Raw genomic sequence first — 22030 nt, forward strand, 5'->3', positions numbered from 1 at the left:
TTTTTTACATAACCACAACATATTGTCACACATAGAATATTAAGTTTGGTATAATATTTCTTCAGTTGTGCCAGCAATTTTTTTGTCTTGTTTTTAATGAAGAATTGCATATTACATTTAGTTAACATTTCTCTTTAGGCTCTTTTAATCCAGAATAGTGCTAGCTTTTTGTGGTGGTTCATTATGTTGCAGTGTTTTAAGTGCCCAGGCTAATTGTTTTGCAGAATGTCCCTTTATTTTGTTTTACTGGTTCCTCAAGATTAGATTCAGGTTAAATATTTTTGGCAGGGTTATTACATAGGTGTAATTATGGTAACATTTCTTTTAAAAAAATACTGAGGGGAGTAAATAAGTAAGAAATTGTTTTTTCCCTAAACCTGGTAGATTGGGAGGTTCTTGGGTAAAGGAAGGAAATTTTGGCTGTTTATCAATTAGTATTTAGAATGTTCTGCTTAATTCAAGAAAAGATAAGTTTTGTCAAAGACTTTGAAAGTATTGTTAACCCATGGGAGATACACTACATGGTGAATTAATCAAAAATCATACTGTTTTTCAGTACAGTTCCCTACCTTATACCATAACAGAGCTTGCTGTTCTTGTGAATTTTGGTGATTGCCCTTGTTCTCTTTTGTAGCCCTTTGTGTTAGAGGCTATGTTTTGAATCTCTTTGTTTTAGTTCCTTCTGCTTCTTGGCATAGTAAACTCTTTAGACTTTCCAGACATTTGTGTGATCGGCATAAGAGGTTACTATCTGTGGATGACTGTTTTGTGAGGCAGAAGGGCTGTTTTGGACAAAAGGGGGAAGATCAGTGACCAGAATTGGAGACTAGTCAAATTCTTGGGTAGGTAGAAAGTAATAGTCATTTCCTGGGCATTGATCTTTTCTCATCCCTTCCTACTCTGGGTATGATTTTCAAATGGAGAAATGTATCTACCTTGTAGGATTTCTCTTGGGTGCCTGAATATTAATCTCCGAGATGAAACAACATTGTAAGAAGCATGATTTTTCAATATCGTTCTGGGCAGCCAGGTTTGGGAACCACTGGAACAGAGGAATTGCCTCAAGGAAAGGCCTCTTTTTGGTGGCACTGAACAGAATTGAAATCCTCTTTATGTGTCATAGCTGATTCTTGAATCAATGTTAATCTTTATTCAATATCCATAGCATTTAGGTCCCTGTGGTGAAATAATACTTTATAGCCACCTAGAGCTTTAAAAGTGTGTCATTTATATGCTATGGGTTTTTAAATAATTTTATGATGAGAAAAATGCAGGAAGAAAACTGCAGAAATTCTAAGTGACCCATCCAGTGGCAGCCAAGTAATGGATCTCAGACTAAAACCCAGTGACTTTTAAATTAGGTCACGGTGTTCCTGTCAAGAACTTCTAGATTTCTGGTATGTCCTGAAGCAGAAAACTGTCTGGTGATAATATCTTGACGGCATTTACGTTTCATAGGTTTGACTTATTATTCATTAGAAATCATTTCAATAAAGAAAAAATGTAACAAAATCTGATGTTAAATATTTGGGGTTTTTTACTTCCTGCTTTCATTCTTAAAAGAGTATGGAATAATTTAATTTTCCCTGTGAATTCTGCTTTCTTGTTTTGGCCTTTGTTTCAATTTTATACAACAGATTTGATGTTAATATTCATACCTATTTAAAATGGCAAAAGCCAGAGTGGCTGGACACTGAAGATCCATTGTAATTTATTTCACAACAGATTTAGGGACAAAACAACATAAATCATTCTGTATGGTGGTGCCATAGAGAGGATTGAACTAGGAAATTCTTTCAAATGAACTATTTTAGAAAGCTAGTATTACTCAAGTTTGAAAATAATTAAAGAATATCATCAGTCCAGTTTAACCCTAGATCTAAGTGAGGAGGAAAACTCTCAGGGTGCTAGAAAATAAGAAAGCGTTCTATGTAGCTTATAAGAAATAGGACAAATAACCATTTAAAATGTGAGAATTGCCACATTGGATCAAATCTGTGGTGCATGCAACTCAGTCTGGTCTGAAGAATAGACATATGACTATCTTGTTTGATGCTAGATTTAAAATTTTTGTAATTTATTTCCTTTAATCATGGATTTAAAGATTCCTTCCTAATATTTGTTTCTCATTTGTGTTTGTTTTTCTAGAGAGTCATATAGATCTCCTGCCTCCTGGAAAATATGTTTAAATACAGTGTTTTCAAGTTATAGGAATAATCCTATCAATCTGCCATTCTAGGGTTTAGATTTTATATTTTATGAAATGATTAATTTTTATCCCCTCATCACTTTACAAAAATTTAGGTTTATCACTACAGGCTATCTTTTCTCATTGATTATTGTATATTATCTTCTGAGAAGTAAATTAGCTAGAATTGTTCACAGTTTTTTTTAGGTGTACGTTTTTTCTTTTGTGCCAGCAGTATAGCACTTTATATATTTTGGTCCTCAAATGCTTGAACTGTTCAAGTATTGATCTAATCAGCAGTACTGAGGATTTCACCAAAGAATCTAGTTCTTATAAATGTTTAATCTTTTATCTATCGGTTCTGGTAGTTTGCTATATGATGTTACGACATCAGAGTAAATGTTGAGCTTAACATTTTATCTTTGAGTTGTTGAAAAGTTAATGAAAAAGTGAATGACATGGATTATAACAGATAATGAGTAGAAGCTTTCAGGAGACTTGATGCTTCCTTTGGATATTTTTGAAAAAACTTACTCATATTTGAGCAAAAGCTAAATTTTTAATTAAATTCAATTTTAATTAGTAAAAGCTAATTTACTTTAGAAAAACTAAACTTTAATTTCAGTCTGCTTATTTTTAAAATCTAAATTTTGATAAATTCTTATAACCAATTTTATCACATAAAATTAAAAAATAAAGCCCCTCAAATCTGTAGGATATGCAAATAAAATTTATGAATGGGAAAGTTTAACCCAAAATACCTAGTCTTTAGTTTTGGCAAAGAAGGCTGATAATTTTTAGAGTAAACTGGATATTATTACTCTTAATAATCTTCTATTTATTTAACACTTAGGTGTCTTTACTTGGAGATAAGGCAAGAAGTTTTAGTAGTATTAGGTTATTGAGCATGACATGTCTGATTTCCTTAAGTACCAAGTTTGACAATTGATATCTGTGACATTTCACTTTGACACTTCTTGTTTTATTTTTATTGTGAAAATACAACCTCATTCTTTAAAATGCACAGTTTGGCTTGTGATTATCTTTCAAAGTTGTTTTTAGAGGAATTTTTGTGAAACCCTGGATAAGTTAAAAATTTGTGTTATTTTTAAATATGAGTTCTGTTGTGGAACCAATGCAGTGTAGACAGCTTGAAATATCAACGAAGTGTTTAGGAAGGATGTGGATAATGAACACATAGTACGTTGTGGTTTGAGAAGTTCCGTGTTGGTGGTTTCTAGACCTGTAGTTTCTATAAACTATTAGAACATTAGTTTATGTTAGCATCCTAATAAAACATCAGATCTTGACATGTCAAGAGAAAACCTAAGGTATGTACTCTTTTCTTAATTCCAGAGGCTTTTTCAAGGGAAAGTAAATAAAGGACTTAATTTTTTTAAGAACATAAGAGCTCTTTCTTTTGCTTGCGAAATAGGAGCAGATACCTTTCCTTTGGGCCAATTTCTGTCTCTCTAAAATAACTTTAATGTCCATAAGAGACCTAATACTATGGTTTTATATGGTACTTTCTTTGAAAGAACACTAATGAATTCTCTCACATGCTATCACTCAGTTTGTTTGGCAAGAGTGGAGGAGTGCTGCCCATATTTTTTTTAGACTAGGTACATATACTGCCCCAGGTGTCTGTTGTTAAGATGAGTTGTGATGGAGATCTAGGGTTAAATCCCAGCTCAAAACTTTGTGTTATATTTTTGTGTACTCATCAAAAATGGTATGAAGACTATCTGATGTCAACCTAAATAACAAAGACTCTCTAAAAGAAACAGATATTTATCTGGGAACAGAGCATTGCAGTGGGAATACATGTGCCATATTAAACTATGTTTGTATTGAGGGAGATAAAGGAAGACAAAGATTTTTTATTTTTATTTATTTATTTTTTTTGAGACAGAGTCTCACTCTGTTGCCCCGGTTAGAGTCAGTGCCGTGGCATCAGCCTAGCTCCCAGCAACCTCAAACTCCTGGGCTCAAGCAATCCTTCTGCCTCAGCCTCCCAAGTAGCTGGGACTATTGGCATGCGCCACCATGCCCGGCTAATTTTTTCTATATATATTTTTAGCTGTCCATATACTTTCTATTTTTAGTAGAGATGGGATCTCGATCTTGCTCAGCCTGGTCTCAAACTCCTGACCTCAAGCGATCCTCCCGCTTCGGCCTCCCAGAGTGCTAAGATTACAGGTATGAGCCACCACGCCCGGCCTGGAAGACAAAGATTTTTAAAAGAAAAATGAAGAGGGTTACATAATTGTTTTGAAATTGTTATCCTCAGCTACACAGATCAATAACAAGGGTGACACCAGTCTGAGGGTTGGACAGGCAGTTGCTGAACAGATGTCCTTGCAGAATTATTTTTTGTATAAGGTTATGATGGCCTTTTTGCAAGGTTGTGATTTTGGCAGTCTTTTGTGATAGTTTTTTGTTATTAGGCATACAAGCATGAGAACTGTCTCTTAGCCTTCCCTTGCTCTTTGTCAAGGTTTTCTTTTTTTTTTCCTTTTAAACACAAGTTTAATTTTGATTCTGACAACTTTTATATTGGTAAACAGCTTTCTTAATATTTGATTACTATCTTTCATAATTAAAATTCTGAAAAGAATACCTAATGAAGAGCATTAAGGAAGAAAATACAATTTCCCTAAGTAATTTCCCTTATTTCCCTAAATAAGGTGGAATTGTTGGGAGTGTTTCTCTAGATTTTCAGTTTGAAAGAATAAGTGGAACTTTGAATTGTTAGAGCCGGTTCCCATCTGCCCCGGGAACAGAATCAGAAGACTCATCCAGAAGAATTTGCAGTTTTGAAGGTGCCAGGGCGGTGCATTGTCAAGCCTCTGCCTGGGGCTGAGGAATGTCTCTCAGAGGCCTTCCCCTGGGCAAGACACTCGACTCTGCACCTGGTCTCCAGGCACCGGTGGTCGCCACTTGCACTATCTTAGGGCAGGATCTCGGTGGAACCTCCAAATGTTATGGTCTGAGATGCGAGAAATGACCACCTGAAGATCGAATTGAGCCAAATCAGGAGTCTTTATTAGCTGGCCAGCGACTGCCCTCTGCACCGCCCAAAGGCGGCACAGAAAGCAGCAGTGAGCCTTTGAAACAGAAAGTTTTTATAGTGTAAGTTTGTGGGTGGACAATTACTAAGACAGAGCAAGCACGTGTACAAAAAACCTTGAGTAAGCATGACATCATTTTCTTATCTTTGGTGTAACAGGATCTGGGCAGTTTGGGCTCTGGGCCATATCTTGTTCACGTAAAACATGAGTGTCATAATAGCTTTACGCAAAACGTGGGGGCTGTCATCATTTTACGCAGAACATGGGTGTTGTAGTCACTTAGGAATTTCTGTGTTGGGGGTAGCAAGCAGGAGCAAGCAGGTTTACAGAAGCAGAATGGCAGATTAATGATCTTTCAGCGCAAAACTCAGACTGTAACAGAATGAATATATTACTTTGTATAATTTAAAACTGATTCCTAGGGCTTTGTAATACATGAATTGAGTGTGATGTAAGCTTTATTGAAATGTGCCAGGTATGGTGGCTCATACTTGTAATTCCATTGCTTTGCATGGCAAAGGCAGGAGGAGCTTGAAGCTGGAAGTTGAAGCCAGGAGACAAGTCTGGGCAGCAAGCAAGACCCTATCTCTACCAAAAAAAAAAAAAAAAAAGCCAGGCGTGGTGGCCTGTGCTTGTGGTCCTAGCTTCTAGGAAACTGCTAGGGAAGCTGAGGCAGGAGGATTCCTTGAGCTCAGGAGTTTGTGGTTGTAGTGAGCTATGATTGTGCCAGCCTGGGCGACAGAGTAAGACCCTGTCTCTAAAAAAGAGTTCATCTACTCTCAAATAATGATGGTGATTGAATTATTCTAACTTATATTTCTTCTCTAGGGGCATTAGATCCTATAGGATTACTTATAGGACATTTGTGGTTTTTGTTACTTTTTTTTCTTAAGTACACATTAGACTTTTAAATTTTATTTGCAAAAAATTAGAAAGTTGAATAAGTTTTATTCCCCAAGTTCCGTTCAGAAGTTTCATTTAAGATTGTGACTCATATGTATTAGCTGTATAAGAGCTTAAGTTCTAAATAGTTCATTACCAATAGCTGGCTCAAATACATGGTGACTGTTTTTCTTCTTTGGAGTAAAAAAAAATGATGCTCTGCTATTCTGTTTTTTCTTTAAAGCTAAAAGTAAGGCCCTGCTATTTCAATGTCTTTTCCTTTATTTCCTTCACCCTTCACCCTCTAGATTTCTTGAACATCTTGAAGAATGCCTTTAGCATTGTCACTTTCAAATGGTTTAAAAGAATACTTTTAAAAAATGGCACATAAAAAGTCCTTATCTTTCAGAGATATATTTTGAAATATTTATGGATCAAAAGATGTGTCTGAGATTTGCTTTAAAATAATTGAGGGTGGCAAGGAAGTGGGTAGGGGTATAGATAGATGAAACAAAATTGGTCAAAAATAATCATTGTGGAAGCTAGGTAATGGTATAAGTGGTTTTATTTTTTTCTCTCTACTTTTGAGTATGTTTGAAATTTTCCACAATAAGTTAAAAAAATAAAAACAGAATCCATATAGAGATTTAAATTGAGCAGTGTGAAATATAAATTTGAATTCTACTCTAAAAGATGTGTGAGATAGTCATGTTTTTTACTTTTGCACAAAATAATTTTGGTACTTAAAAACTTAACTTTTAACTAGATATTCTTGTTATGCCAAGATAAAGGTGTATTTACAGGTGAGTGAGCACAGTCTTTTGTTAAAACTGAAAACATGTCCTTTTCTAACTCTGGTTAAGTTGGATGACTTGACTGTATTGACAGTTCTCATTGTTTCAGGTAGTTCAGCAGCCTTCAGGAGGCATTGCAAAACAAGTGACCACATTTTCCCATCCCTCAGCATTGACCATTCAGAAATCTGGACAAAAGAAGATGCCAGTGAACACTGTAATACCTACCAGTCAGTTTCCAACAGGTAGATGCTGGCCCATCCCAGACCTATCACATTGGTTTTGGAACATGTAGAGGAGTTTTGCATAATTTTATTGTTGTTATGTTAAGAGAGACTGGTCTTTCAAAGTTGGCAACTATGAAAGAAGACTGCAAGATGACTACTTATTAGATTTATTGTACATACAATGTAAACCATATATGTTGTTTTAGAAGAAACTACTAATGGTGTTCTGTAATTAGATAAAATAATCTAGTAAATGAGGATTTTTTAAACTTATAAAATTTGCTATAGCCTCATTTCTTCCTCAAATATAGTTCTTTCTCTAAGTTTGGATATCAGGCCAGCGCAGTGACTCATGTCTGTAATTCCAGCACTTTGGGAGACTGAGGCCAGAGGATCTCTTGAGGCTGGGAGTTTGAAATTAGCCTGGGCAACATAGTGAGACCTCATCACTACAAAAATTTAAAAAAAAAAAAAAATTTTTTTTAGCTGTGCATGGTAGTGCCTGACTGTAGTCTGAGGCTACTTGGGAAGCTGAGACAAAAGGATTGCTTGAGCCCAGGAGTTTGAGGCTGCAGTGAGTATGATTGTGCCACTGCACTCCGGCCTGAGGGACAGAGTGAGACACTGTCTCCTTAAAACAAATAAAAAATAAATTAAAAAATCAGTCTTACACATGTAAGGTAGAGCTTTTATGTGTTTTTAAAATATACTGATACAGATAACATGTTTCAGTAACCTTTTGTTCATAGTTTGTAATGCTGCTAATTCTACAGACAATTTGAAACCATGCAAAAAAAGAAATGGAATGATCTTTATTTCTTAAGATCATTTCTTATACAGGGAATAAATTCATTGTCTTGTTTGAATTTAAACATAGTTCTAGGGCAACTTCAAATTTTCTTTGATTATTCTATACAGATTAAAAACTGTTGTCCTGAATTTTTCTTAATATGGCATGATTGCTTTTTTGTATTCTACTTTTTTCTTTCTTGTTTTGTTTTTATAGCTTCCATTGTAAAGCAAATTACTCTGCCTGGAAATAAAATTCTGTCACTCCAAGCATCTCCTATTCAGAAGAATAAAATAAAGGAGAATGGAACAACATGCTTCAGGTAAAGAAAATAGTTAAATGTGGTTTAAGGAAGTAATATTAAAAAAAAAAAAGAGATGACAGAATAATACCTTAATAAAATAGATTTATTGATACCTTTTTAGAGAGCTAACAGCACTTTATTGAGTATAATTTGTAAATAGTAAAGTACACAAAAGTGTATAGCTCAATGAGTTTTGTCAAATACATATACCTATGTAATCATAATCCAGATCAAGATAATGAACATACCCATCACCTTTGTGTACCTTTCAAATTAATTACCCCCATCTTCTGACTCCAGCAGCCACTCAGCCACTGTTCTTATGTCCATCGCCGTAGATCATTTTTGTCTATTCTAGAACTTCATATAAATGGAATATTACATTATCACATCCTCTTTTGCATCTGTCCTTTTTTACTCAGCATGTTTTTGCGATCATCCATGTCATTTTGAATACTAGAAGATTGTTCTTTTAAATTGCTAAGAAGTATTTCATTTTATGAAATTAGTTTATCCTTTTTGCTATTGATGGACATTTGGTTGGTTTCCAGTTTTTAGCAATCATATATAAAACTTCTATAAACATTCACATACAGAATTTTGTGTGAATGTAGGTTTTCATTTTTATATAGTAAATATCTACTACTATGATTGCTGAGTCATTTGATAAATGTGTGTTTAACTGTTTAAAGTCCTATTAAACTGTTTAACAAAGTGGCTGTGTAGCATTTTGCATTCCCACCAGCGATGATGAGAATTCCAGTCACTCTCCAACTTTGTCAGCACTTGGTACTCTCAGTTCTCTTAATTTTTTACCATTCCAATAGGTGTGTAGTGGTTGTTATTATTGCAGTTTTAATTTGCATTTTCCTAATGACTAAAGATGTTGATCTTGTGCCTATTTGTTATCCTCAAAAATCTTTTGCCCATTTTTGTTTATTGCCTATTTTTGTTTTCTTATAGTTTAGTTTTTTTTAAGAGTTTTTAAAATATATTTAAGATCCAAGTCCTTTTCCAGATAAATGATTTGGAAATGTTTTCTTTGTGTCATGATTTTTTTTAATTCTCTTAACAGTATCTTTCACAGAGCAAAAGTTTTTAATTTTTTGTTGATTTTTAATTCTTTAATTTTTATCTCTTATTAATTGTTCTTTTCACGTCTAAGAGATGTTTGTGTAACCCAGGGTTACAAAGATTTTTTCCTATGTTTTCTTCTAGAATGTTTACAGTTTTAGGTTTGTCCTTTTTGTTTTATTGCTATCCTTTAATTCTCACCTATTGTCTGCCTATATAAAAACTGTCGTGTTCACATTCTATACTTTCCTCATTTTAATAGCATAATTTCTTCTTCACAACATATAACATTGGTACCTCATCTTCCTCATCCCCTCCTTTATTTGTTGTAAGTCTACTTTTATATGCATTTATTAAAGTGCTTACCTTCTGTCCTTTTTCTGAAGTGTTCTCATTCATCTCTTGATTGGATGAAGTTTATCCAGTAGTAGGTTCCTCAGGAGAGGTTCATAGGTGTCGAATTCTCTGAGTTCTTAGAATTCCCTAAGTTCTTGTGTGGTAAAACTGTTTTTCAGTGTCCTTGATACTTAAAGGATAGTTTGGCTGGATTTGAAATTCACACTTTTTATGTTGCATTTTTAAAAAATGCTGTTCCATTATTGTCTTGATTTGTGTGCTATTATTCAATCTTTTTGTCTGAAGGCCTTGGGGATTCTTTTTGTTTATTTTTGAAATCTCATAATTTTGTACTAGGATATGTTGTGAAGGTAATTAGTGTAGCTTAATTTTCCTAGGTTCCCATTTGCCCTTTCGGTATGTAGATTCTGGTTTTTTGTAATTTCTGGAAAGTTTTCTTGGATTGTAGTTTTAAATATTCTAGTCCATTGTTTTGTGTTTTTTTTTCCTTTATAGATTACAGTAGTATGGATTTTATTCCTTTTGCCTGTATCTCATTTTTGTTACTTTGTCTCTAACCCTTTTTTACTTTTTTAAATTTGTTTACTTTATTCGTTGAACTTTAATTAATTTTATTTTTTATTTCAAAATATTAATTAAGGGGGTACAGATGTTTTTGTTACATGGGTATCTTGTATAATGCTTAAAAGTCAGGGCGTTTGGTGTGCCCATCACCAGAATAGTGCTCGTTGTACCCAATAGGTAAGTTTTTATTCCACACCCACCACCTACCCTCCCCTCTTCTTGGTTTCTCACGTTGTTTATATCACTTTGTGACCATGTGTACCTATTAGCTCCCACTTATTAGTGAGAATATATGGTGTTTGGTTTTTCATTCCTGAGATAACTCACTCACTATAATGGTCTCCAGTAAAGTACCCGTAAGGAGGAAGTTCCTAGCCTTAAATGCCTACATCAAAAAGACAGAAAGAGACCGGGCGTGGTGGCTTATGCCTGTAATTCTAGCACTCTGGGAAGCTGAGGCAGGAGGATCGCTCGAGGTCAGGAGTTCGAGGCCAGCCTGAGCAAAAGAGCGAGACCCCGTCTCTACTAAAAATAGAAAGAAATGGTTTGGACAGCTAAAAATAATATAGAAAAAATTAGCTGGGCATGGTGGCTCATGCCTGTAGTCCCAGCTACTCGGGAGGCTGAGGCAGGAGGATTGCTTGAGCCCAGGAGTTTGAGGTTGCTGTGAGCTAGGCTGACGCTACGGCACTCTAGCCTGGGCAACAGAGTGAGACTGTGTCTCAAAAAAAAAAAAAAAAAGATCACAAATTAATCTAACGTCACATCTCAAGCAACTAGAAGAAGAACAAACCAAACCCAAAGCCAGCAGAGGAAAAGGTTAAAGCAGAACTAAATGAAATGGAAACCAAAAACACAATACAAAGGATCAATGAAACAAAAAGTTGGTTCTTTGAAAAGATAAACAAAATTGACAGACCACTAGCCAGACTGACCAGAAATAGAAGAGAAAGAACCAAAATAATAAAGATTTATTGTTTTTCACTTTTATTTATAGTTTAAAATTTGGGTATTCTTTGTCTTCAAGTTCTGCTGAGGTTGTAGTTACTGTTTTATATTGTTTTGGGAGGAAGTATTGAAAGATCGTGTTCTAGGCAGTTATTGTCTTCCAATTCACTGAGTTTTGACAAAAAGCTAAACCCCACATTACATCCCAGGCCCCAGACAACCACTGATCTGCTTCCTATCATTGTGCATTAGATTTATCTTTCCTAGGGTTTTGCCTAAGTGATGTCGAAGTCAAAATAAAAATGCAGAGGTGAATCTCTAAATTTAATGTTTTATTTGGGAAGAAAGAACTGCAATTCGGGGTTTACATGCAGACCAGATGGGAGTTGTTATGTATGAAAAAACAAAGTTGAAGGTTTTATAAAAAAGAGAAATGTTATATACGGCTCTTTGAGAAAGTTCATTGGCACTAGTAAGGTTCTGGAGAGCTGGTTAGCTCTGATTGGTGAGTGTGGAGGTAGGCAAAATTAGTCCCAGGTTTACATCAAGTTATCTCAGCAGTTACAGATAAAACTGGTCTCAGGTTACAGCAGGTGATTTCAGCAGCTGGACTTACAGGGAATTACATTTCTAGAGCAATGTTATGTGTCCTGAGTGCTTTTTTCAGCCTTCTCAACTCTGTCTTAGTTGGGTTTGACAACAATGACTCAATTAGAATGATCAATTTTAATGCATCATACAATTTGTGTTCTTGTATCTGGCTTCTTTTGCTAGCATAATGTGTTTGATAGACATCCATGTTGTTGCATATATCAGTAATCTCACTTTATAGTTTTTCATTATATGGATATATTGCTTTTGTTTGCACTGAACTGTTTATCTGTTGGTGGACATTTGGATTGTTTCCACTTTTGGGCAATTATAAAGCTCCTAGGAATACATGTAGTCCAAGTCTTTGTATGGACATAGATTTTCCCATTACTTCTGTAAATACAGAAGAGTAGAATTGCTGTATCCTATGGTAAGTATAGAAGTATATGTTTAACTCTGTAAGAAACTGCCAAACTATTTTCCTAAACGGTTATACTATTTTACATTCCCACCAACAAAGTGTAAGATTTCGTTCCATTTGCTCCACATGCTTGCTAAAAATTGATACTGCAGTTTTTTTTACTGTTTTCTTCTTTTTGTTTTTTTTGAATTTTAGCCATTCTGGTTGCTCATTACAGCTTTAATTTGCTTTTCCAAGTAACTAATGATGCTGAGTCTATTTTCATGTCCTTCTTACCCATTTGTGTAACTTCTTTTGTGAAATGTCTTCAAAAATTTTGTCTGTTCTTAAATCAAGTGTTTTTTTCCTGAGCCTTTTCTGCATCTATTTAAGGTGATCATCGATTTTTCTTGTTATTCTAGTATTGTTAATTACATTGCTTTTTAAGTTTTGGGTTTTTTTTTTTTTTTTTCAGAGACAGGGTCTCACTCTGTTGTCCAGGCTAGGGTGCAGTGGTGTCATCATAGTTCACTGCAACCTCAAACTCCTAGGCTTAAGTGATCCTCCTGCCTCAGCCTCCCTAGTAGCTGGGACTATAAGCACTCACCACCATACCTGGCTAATTTTTCTATTTTTTGTAGAGATAGTGTCTCATCCTTGCTCAGGCTGGTCTCGAATTCCTGGCCTCAGGTGGTCCTCTTACCTTGGCCTCCCAAAGTGCTAGGATTACATGGGTGTGAGCTACCACGCCCAGCCGGTGCTCCTCTTTTTCTAGCCTCTTAAAGTGGAAATGTAGATCATTAAATCTAAATCTTCTTTTTCTAATGTAAGCATTTAATACTATCAATTTCCCCCTAAATCCTGATTTATCATTCAGTTAATTTTAATGTTTTCATTCGTGTCAAAATATTTTTCTCCTTTTTCTTCTATTTAATAGTGCAATATTTAGGGTTTTCCCATATATTTTATGTGTTTATTTTCTAATGTAATTTTGAGATCAGAGAACATACTTTATATAATTTCCATTTTATTAAATTTATTGAGACTTCTCAATGTGGCTAATTTTGATAAAATGTTATGAGCACTTAGAGAAAAATGTATATTCAGTTGTGGGGAGCAGATTTTATTTTTTTATTTTTGAGATAGACTCTCACTCTTGTCGCCCCAGATAGAGTGCAGTGGTGTAATCATAACTCACAGCAACCTGACCTGGGCTCAAGCGATCCTCCTACTTTACCCTCCCGAGTAGCTGAGACTACAGACGTGTGCCACCATGCCCAGCTAATTTTTTCTATTTTTATTACAGACAGGTCTCACTCTTGCTCAGGCTGATCTTGAACTCCTAACCTGAAATAATCCTCCTGTCTCAGCCTCCTAGAGTGCTAGGATTATAGGCATGAGCCACCATGCCCGGCCTTATTATTTCTAATGATTTTCAGATTATTTTAAGTTATTTATATAGATGGCATCAAGACTGAGATTAGAATTACAGGTTTTTTTTTTCTTTTTTTAAAGATGTCATTCTGTTGTTTTTTGGTATTTTTATATGTATTCACAGTAAGGTAAACATGTAAGGAAGTCACCTTGAGTCAAACTACCGAGAAACAGCAACATATCTGCAATTCCAGTGACTTTTTAAGAATTGAATTTGATCAAATATTGAATATTAAAAACCATTATAAAATGTTTAAAGTATGGAATCACAAAAATGAGCAAGATACAATTATTTATTAAAAAATGAATACAGAAATTTCACAAAGAACCAAAGAGAACTTTTGGAAGTGAAAAATGTAGTTATTGAATTTAAAACTTTGTTGGCTAGGTAATCAGGTTAAACGTGAGGTCCTAAATTGAGTTTGCTTTATTCCAGAGAGGATTTGTGCTTGTTTCTGGGAGGAACCAGGGATGACTATTGACTTGGAAGCCCTCCAGTCTTGTTGTCCGGAACCTGAGTTACCCAGGAGTCTTAGATACAGTAATAGAGACCCAAGCACTAGTGCTAGCCCCTGAGGTATTTGCCCCTGAGGCAGTTCTTCCTTTAGGATGTGCTTATTGCTTATTTTTATTGACACCTTTTTTGAAGGAATCTGTGAACCCAGTAATGGAATGAAAATGCCTTATGCTGGTCCAGTTATAGTGCTGTATAACATTGCTCCTCAGTAAATGTCCATTTACTACCTGAGGCAAAAATGTCACCATTCATATTTTCTTTGGGAAATTTCTGGCTTATTACTTTTGCTCATTTATCTGTTGAGTGCTTTATTGCTTTCTAGACTCATGTGTATATACTGGAGAATAATTCTTTGTTGTTTATGTTGGAAATATTTTTCTCCCTATTTTTTTTTTACAAGTTTAACTTGTAACTTTGTTTTTAGTGTCTTGTATATGGAAATTCTAAATCACAAAGTTTACCAGTCTCTTTGTGGCTTTTGAATTCTAATATGTCCTTCTGTATTATGAGCCCATAATGATGTGCTTCTATAATTTCTTAACATATGTATACATATTTACTTTATGTATGCACTTTACATCTGCAGTACTTCTTGATTTTATCTTTGTAAATATCTGAAGCAGAGATTAATTTTTTTTCAAATGGATTGTCTCAACAATAGTTACTCATCGTCTTCACCTTATTTGAAATGCCACCTTTATCTTATAGTAAATTCCCATTTATACAAAGGTACATTCCATGTTAGTGACATGTTTTTGTTTTATTTTGATTTTAATATTTGGTGGTTTTGATTGTTATAGTGTCATTATTTATCTTTATATCTGATAGTGTAAATCCTTTCTCTGTATTCCTTTTTATCAAAGGTAATCTTCATTTTACTTGTTATTTTTCTTTTTTTTTTTTAGGCAGAGTCTTGCTCTGTTGCCCAGGCTAGAGTGCCACGTATCATAGCACACAGTAACCTCCAGCTGCTGGGCTCAAGTGATCCTCCTGCCTCAGCCTCCCAAGTAGCTAGAACTACAGGCAGTGCCACCTTGCCTGGCTATTATTCTATTTTTAGTAGAGATGGATCTAACTCTTGCTCAGGCTGCTCTCGAACTCCTGAGCTCCAGCAGGCCTCCAGCCTTGGCTTCCCCGAGTGCTAGGATTATAGGCATGAGCCACTGTGCCTGACACTTATTATTTTTCTCTTGTGTATGAATTTTACAATGAGCATGGCAGTTCCATGGAAATTTCATATTGAAATTATGTGATTAGGTTAATTTGGGGGAAGAATTGCCTTTTTTATAATATGAAAGATTCCTATCTGAAACCATGGTTATATTTGTTAGAATTTGGTAAGGTTGTGGTTGACAGAAAAACTGAAAAATAGTTGCATGAAAAGATGGATTCTCACGTTCAAGAAAATTGGAAGTATTCCATCCATTGCCAGTGTCATGTTCTTTCAGTGTTGGGGACCCATGCTCCTTGTTTGCTTTCTTTCTGTTCTTCAAACACACTAGTCGCATAAGTACTATACAGTTTTAGGTGTGGTATGTGCTAAACTCCGTGACCCCCACTCTTCATATGACATGGTCCTTCATATTTCAGAGTTACCTCCTTAGATTTTGCTTGGCCAACCGATATAAAGCAGCTTTCATAGACAAATCTGCTGTGTTAAGGCACTTACCTAAAATTTTATTCATGTATTTGTTTACCCTTCCATGTATTTCCTACTCCTTTTTAATTCTTTGAGAGTTTAAAATAACTATCACTTCCTGTTGGTATGTATTTCTAGTGTTTAGAATAATGAATGGTTCATAATAGACATTCAAATATTGAAATAATGAATTTTGAAAAAGAGAATAGGAGTATTTATAATCTTAGCTATTTCTTAGATATCTTAGTTTTACAAAAAAGATAATGCTTTTCATATTTGCATAAAACTTTCTAATTCAAATCCTATGTGGTTTTGTGCATATCTTTTCATAGTGATATCTTTTTTTTTATTTATTTGCTTTCCCGGATACTTACTATCATTATCACTTCAGTTATTGTTAAAATGAAAAGTAGACCCTTGATGTTGTTTCTTTTGTTAAAAAAGAGTAAATAGTAGTGTATGGCATTAGATCTTGTCCTGACTAAACTGGATGAGGTTTAATAACATAGATACCTGCCTCATTTTTCAAAACTATCAAGTTAATTTAAAAGTTTTTTAGTCCATTTATGACTTTTTCTACTAAGAAGATCGTATCTTCTATTCTGCTTGTGACTGTAGTTTGGATTACTGTGGGAAGCTATATAGTGCTTAAACACCAGAGGGTGCCAGAGATTCATGTTATATCAGTCATACAGAAGTGACAAATACTACAGTATCTTTGCCTCTTGTATAGTTACCCCTATTTAAACTGGGTATTGGGTGATAATAAGGAATTAATATTGAAATTTTGATGTGATAATGATATATGGTTTAAGAGTCCATATATTTTACAGATACATATTAAAAATAAAATATTTATAGATGAATTATTTCTGGTAGTGAAAGTATTTTTAACAGCTAGAAGTTCAGTTTAACTTTATCAAATATAAATTTAGGTAACTTTTCATCATTTGTAACTCATTGTTTCATGTATTAAGAGTCTGTTTGAGCCAGGCACCGTGGCCCATGCCTGCAATCCTAACACTTCAGCAGGCTGAAGTGGGAGGATCACTTGAGGCCAGGAGTTTGAGAGCAGCCTGAGCAAGAGCAAGACCCCATCTCTACTAAAAGTAGAAAAAATTAGCTAGGCATCATGGTGTGCGCCTATAGTCCTAGCTACTCGGGAGGCTGAGACAGGAGGATCATTGAGCCCAGGAGTTTGAGGTTGCAGTGAGCTAGGATGATACCACTGCACTCTAGCCTGGGCAATAGAGCGAGACCCTATCTCAACAACAACAACAACAAAGCCTATTTGTCCTTGTCTGTGCAAGTGTATCAATAATATGCTGGCTACATAATGTATGATATAATGGTTATTCCAGAGCAGGGATTTTAAAAAAGAGAGGAACTCTCTGGTGAGAAAAAATGCTCTCATCTTGGAGTGACAAGGGAGACAGGGAAGATGCCTCCATGTAAATAAACTGTGCCCAGATTAGAACATAGGATTAAAATTTAACAAAAAGGTCTTAATAGAAATTAGGTTCTTGAACATTCCACACAGGGAAATTATGTGAATGAAGACTTAGAGATGAGATTGTGAAGCCTTTCAAAGTTTTTAGGCACATTTTGTCATAGTAAAATGATGTTCAGGAAGAACTATCTTTGTATTTATGTACAGAATATAGAATTTATCTTACCTGTCCTGGGCATCCTCAATAAGGATCAATGCCAAGAGGCAATGATAATGCTGTGGTGTGATTCATGCTAAAAATTTCTTAACAGGATTAATAATGTAATTGAGAACATGTAAATAAAGGAAGGGCTGGTAGGTATTTTTAGAAGCAAATTATAAGCAAATATTTGCTAGTACAGTACAGGTCAGCAGTTTCAGAATTGTTAAAATTTCAGATTCTGGGACCCATCTAGAATGAAATCTCTGGAGATTGGATATGACAGGAACCTGTATTTTAAAAGCTGTTATTGTATTTCTGATGTTCATTGCAGATTTAGGAACTATACATATAGACTAGCATTGACAGACAGTTTCATGAAAATGAATGAAGTGAGCCTTTCACTTTAGGGGGAAAAAAACTTGACAACTTTTTTTTAAAACCAGTGATAAAGTTTGCGCTTTCAAGCACAGATTAAAATTTTGGAAAACTTCTACTCACTACCATGAGTTTGACAGCTTCCCAATACTTAGATTTTTCTGATCTGATTGGTGGAGATATTAACACATGATTTTTGGATTATGTATGAGTTTAAATTTGGAAGATCTATACAACTCAGTAAACCAATATTTTCTACATTATCAATGCGTGATGTTATAAAACCATGCATGGTTAAAGGATCCATTCAAACTGCAAGAGGACCAGTGGATTTTTAAAGCGATTTGCAAAATTAGAAGACAGTGCTATTGTTCTGACTATTTATTAATTTTGGTATGTTAGTTTTCATAAAAGTGTGTTGTTTATGTGAACATATACTTCTTAGGTCATTCCCCAGGACACTAAAGTTTGAGAAGTACTGCAGTATGCTATACTACATTTGAGTTAAGAAGAAAGAGGAAATTTCCCATGAGAAAAATAACTTCAAAAAACATATAGAAGGAGGAATAAACAGGGTATTATGTGAGTTTACAGACATGCTACAGTAGAAAGGCCATGCCTGAGAGAGCTGAAAAAAAAATATTAAAGGCAAACATATTTTACTAGGGATTTAATAATCTAAGGAAAGCAATCAATCTTCCTAAAATAAAATTTTTTTGTTTATATATGTTTAAAATAAATTATTTATTTGACTAGGTAACATGTACATTTTACATAAAACTCAAAAGATACAAGAGGGAAAAATAAGACTTTCCCCCGCTTTATTCTTCTGCTATCTAGGTTCCCAGCCTCAAGCCAACCGCTGTTACCAATTTGTTGTGTATCTTTCTAGATATAGCTAGTCTTTTTTTTTTCCCCCTTTGTGGGAAACAGAGTACTTTGTTGATGGTACATGACAAGAAAAGACTCCCTAGATATAATCTTTTCAACACAGATGGTAATATACCATACATACATACATAATGGTTTTTTGTTTGTTTGTTTTATTTTTATAAAAGACAGGATCTCTGTGTTACCCAGGCTGGAGTGCAGTGACAATAATCATAGTTCACTGCAACTTGGAACTCTTGGGCTCAAGAGATCCCCCTCCCTCAGCCTCTTGTATAGCTGAGACTATAGGTGTGAGCCACCACACCTGGCTAATTTTTTAATTTCTTTCCTTTCCCCTCCGCCCTCTCCCTCCCCCTATTCCTTTCCTTCCTCTTCTCCATTGGCTCTCTTCTCCCCTCTACTTTCCTTTCCTTAGAGATACAATTTTGCTATGTTGCCCAGGCCGGTCTCCTGTTCTCAAAAAATCCTTCCGCCTTGGCCTCCCAAAGTGCTGGGATAACAGGTATGAACCACCATGGCCGGCCATGTTTTACCTTTTGGTTTTTACAACTTAATAACAGTAAATCTTGCAGTGAGACTCTGTCTCCCAAAAAAAAAAATAGTAGTAAATCTTGGAGATTATCCCATATCAGTACATGTTTGTTGTGATTTGATATTTTTAACAAAGTTCCATAACACATTAACTGTCATGTGAGTTGTGTTTAACTCACGCTAGTTTTGAGCCTGGGACCTGGTGAAGCATATATAACACACATATCTCTCTACCGTATTCAACATACCTATAGGATACAGAAAACCATAAAAAATAACAAATTTTTCATTAAATTAGAAAGGATCATTTTGTTTTCAAAGTTTTTATTCTGTTTTTGTAATAAACCACCATGGCCTCAAGGAAAAAAATTTTTTTTTTTTTGAGACAGAGTCTCGCTCTGTTGCCTGGGTTAGAGTGCCTTGACGTCAGGCACTGACCTCAGCAACCTCAAACTCCTGGGCTTAAGCAATCCTTCTGCCTCCGTCTCCCGAGTAGCTGGGACTACAGGCATGTGCCACCATGCCTGGCTAATTTTTTTTCTGTATATATTTTTAGCTGTCCAGATCATTTCTTTCTATTTTTAGTAGAGATGGGGGTCTCGCTCTTGCTCAGGCTGGTCTTGAACTCTTGACCTTGAGCAATCCTCCTGCCTCGGCCTCCCAGAGTGCTATGATTCCAGGTGTGAGCCACCGTGCCGTGCCAAAAAAATATTTTTTTTTAGTGTGGCAGTCAATGTCATAGTACAGTTTAGGTTGTTTCCATTGTTTTGTACTAGAAAAACAAAGGTGCAGTGACTATCATTTTACATAATTTTTAGGAAGAGTGATTTCTTCATTTTAAATTGTCAGATAACGCCAAATAGCCCTTCATGGAAGTTGTATTAACAGATTATACTCACAGCAACAGAGCTTAAGATAACATATTTCCATGTGTTCTGGTGAACTTTAAAAAAAATGGTTGCCAATCTAACAGGTGAAAGATTATAACTTATATTGCTGTTATGAGTTGGATAGAACATCTGCATCTTTTTTTCTTTTCCTGTTAACTGAAGATTCGTATGCTTTGCCCATTTTTCCATTGGATCATTAGTCTTTTCCTTAGTTATTTATAGGAGCTCTTTATATATTAAGGTATTTCCTTTTCTATGTTATGAATTCCTTTAATCTTCATTCTAAAGGTAGGGACCATTATTGCCCCAATTTTACTGAAGATGCAGTTTTAGAGTGGTTAATTGCTTTATTTCACGTAGATAATAAGAGGTAGAGTCAGGATTCGAAGATAGACAGTTTGACCCAGAACTTTCATTTTTACACATTGTTCTGCTTCTCAATATGTTGTAATAGATAAACAGCTGTTCTGAGTGCATAGAAATTTTTAAAATATTTAAATATGATTTACATACTAGGGTGTGATAGGTAATGAAGATGATTAATATGATTAATAAAATTAGTCTAGTTGGAATTTAAGGCAAACACATTGACTATTAAAGAAGACAATAAGACCTATCATAACAGAGACAAACATGTATTCTCAGAAATTCAAAAGTTATAGCTATTGGATAAATGATTTAAAAATAGTCTTGAATGTCAGGTTGAGTTCAGGGGTACATGAAAGGTTTTTCAACAGGAGATTAATGTGATTCACTTTACTTTAGAAGAATTAGTCTAGTGCTGTTACCAGTGTTGAGGGTGGAAGACATTTAAGAAGGCAGGCATGAGCAATGGTCAACTTTATCAAAAGCTAAAGAATTAGATCAGTTTCAGAAGCCAGAATGCAAGGCATTTCTGATAAAGGAGTGATATTTTGTAATTTTTGCATAGTACTCTGCTACACTCCATAGAATCTTGAGTTGGAAGGTTTTTTGTACTGAGTCAGTCTTCAGTGTATTTTTCTGAATATCTTTTAAAACAAAACAGATTGCCTTTCACAGCACCTTCATCAGAAGACACTGCATCAGACCAGAAAACTTGAAGACTTGGTTCAGTGATTCTTGCTTTTGTCTACTTTAAAATTAAAATCAAACCATAATCACAAATATCCCTCAATATCAAAGCTTTTGTTACTCTCCTGGCTTATCTTACCTTTACTGATAATGCTGCTAAAACACTGTGTTGTCTTTTCTTTCCTTCAGTTACCCTTTCTTAGAGGAAGTTTTAAATGGTGTGGGTGCTGTTTATTGTGGAACCGATATTCCTCTTCCCTCAATAGGGTCCTCCTCTACTCCCTTTGCCATCTGTAACCATGGTAACTGGCAGCTGTACTAGAGGGAGCTGTATTCAGCTTGGGGCCAGATAAGGAGGGATAACAGGCAAGAACCAATCTTAGTGGGCATTTAGTTCTCTGCTTATTTATAGGGAAAGGCGGCATGATTCTATTAAAAGACATGGGACTGTCCCCTCCTTGACTGGATTCTGTTCGATTTTATTACTATGCTAGGTACTGATAGTAAATTAGCGTGGTACTGGTCTCTGCAGCCTGTATGTGAGATGTCAACAGGGGCTATATAGGAGCCCTGCTACAGAAGCAAGGTGCAGGTTACAGGGGCATGTGTATCTGACACACTTGAGATTACAGGCACTCAGTGTTGTATGTATATTGTATAAAGGCCATGTGGCATTACCTTTAATAACTCCAGTTTTATTTTAAGGGAAGGATGAAGTTACATGTTTAAACTTCATTTTTTCTATCTCATCTTTAGTTTTCTTTCCCTAAATGTTTATTTTTGACATCACTAATTATTTTGATTAGGTAATCCATGTATACAGTACAACATTCAAAAGTTAGAAAGGGGTATAATAAG

At 35.1% G+C, this 22030-nt stretch overlaps 1 protein-coding gene across 1 annotated transcript in view; it reads left to right on the forward strand.

Annotated features, from left to right (window-relative positions):
• TAF4B (TATA-box binding protein associated factor 4b) overlaps positions 1-22030 on the forward strand; it is a 101395-nt gene that overhangs the window by 16509 nt on the left and 62856 nt on the right. Inside the window, exons 7-8 of the mRNA XM_045527699.1 lie at positions 7045-7180; positions 8169-8274. Of these exons, the coding sequence (XP_045383655.1) occupies positions 7045-7180; positions 8169-8274 (242 nt within the window). The remainder of the gene's footprint in view (positions 1-7044; positions 7181-8168; positions 8275-22030) is intronic.

This window comes from Lemur catta, chromosome 16 (genome assembly GCF_020740605.2).
Source record: "Lemur catta isolate mLemCat1 chromosome 16, mLemCat1.pri, whole genome shotgun sequence".
Classification (NCBI taxonomy): domain Eukaryota; kingdom Metazoa; phylum Chordata; class Mammalia; order Primates; family Lemuridae; genus Lemur; species Lemur catta.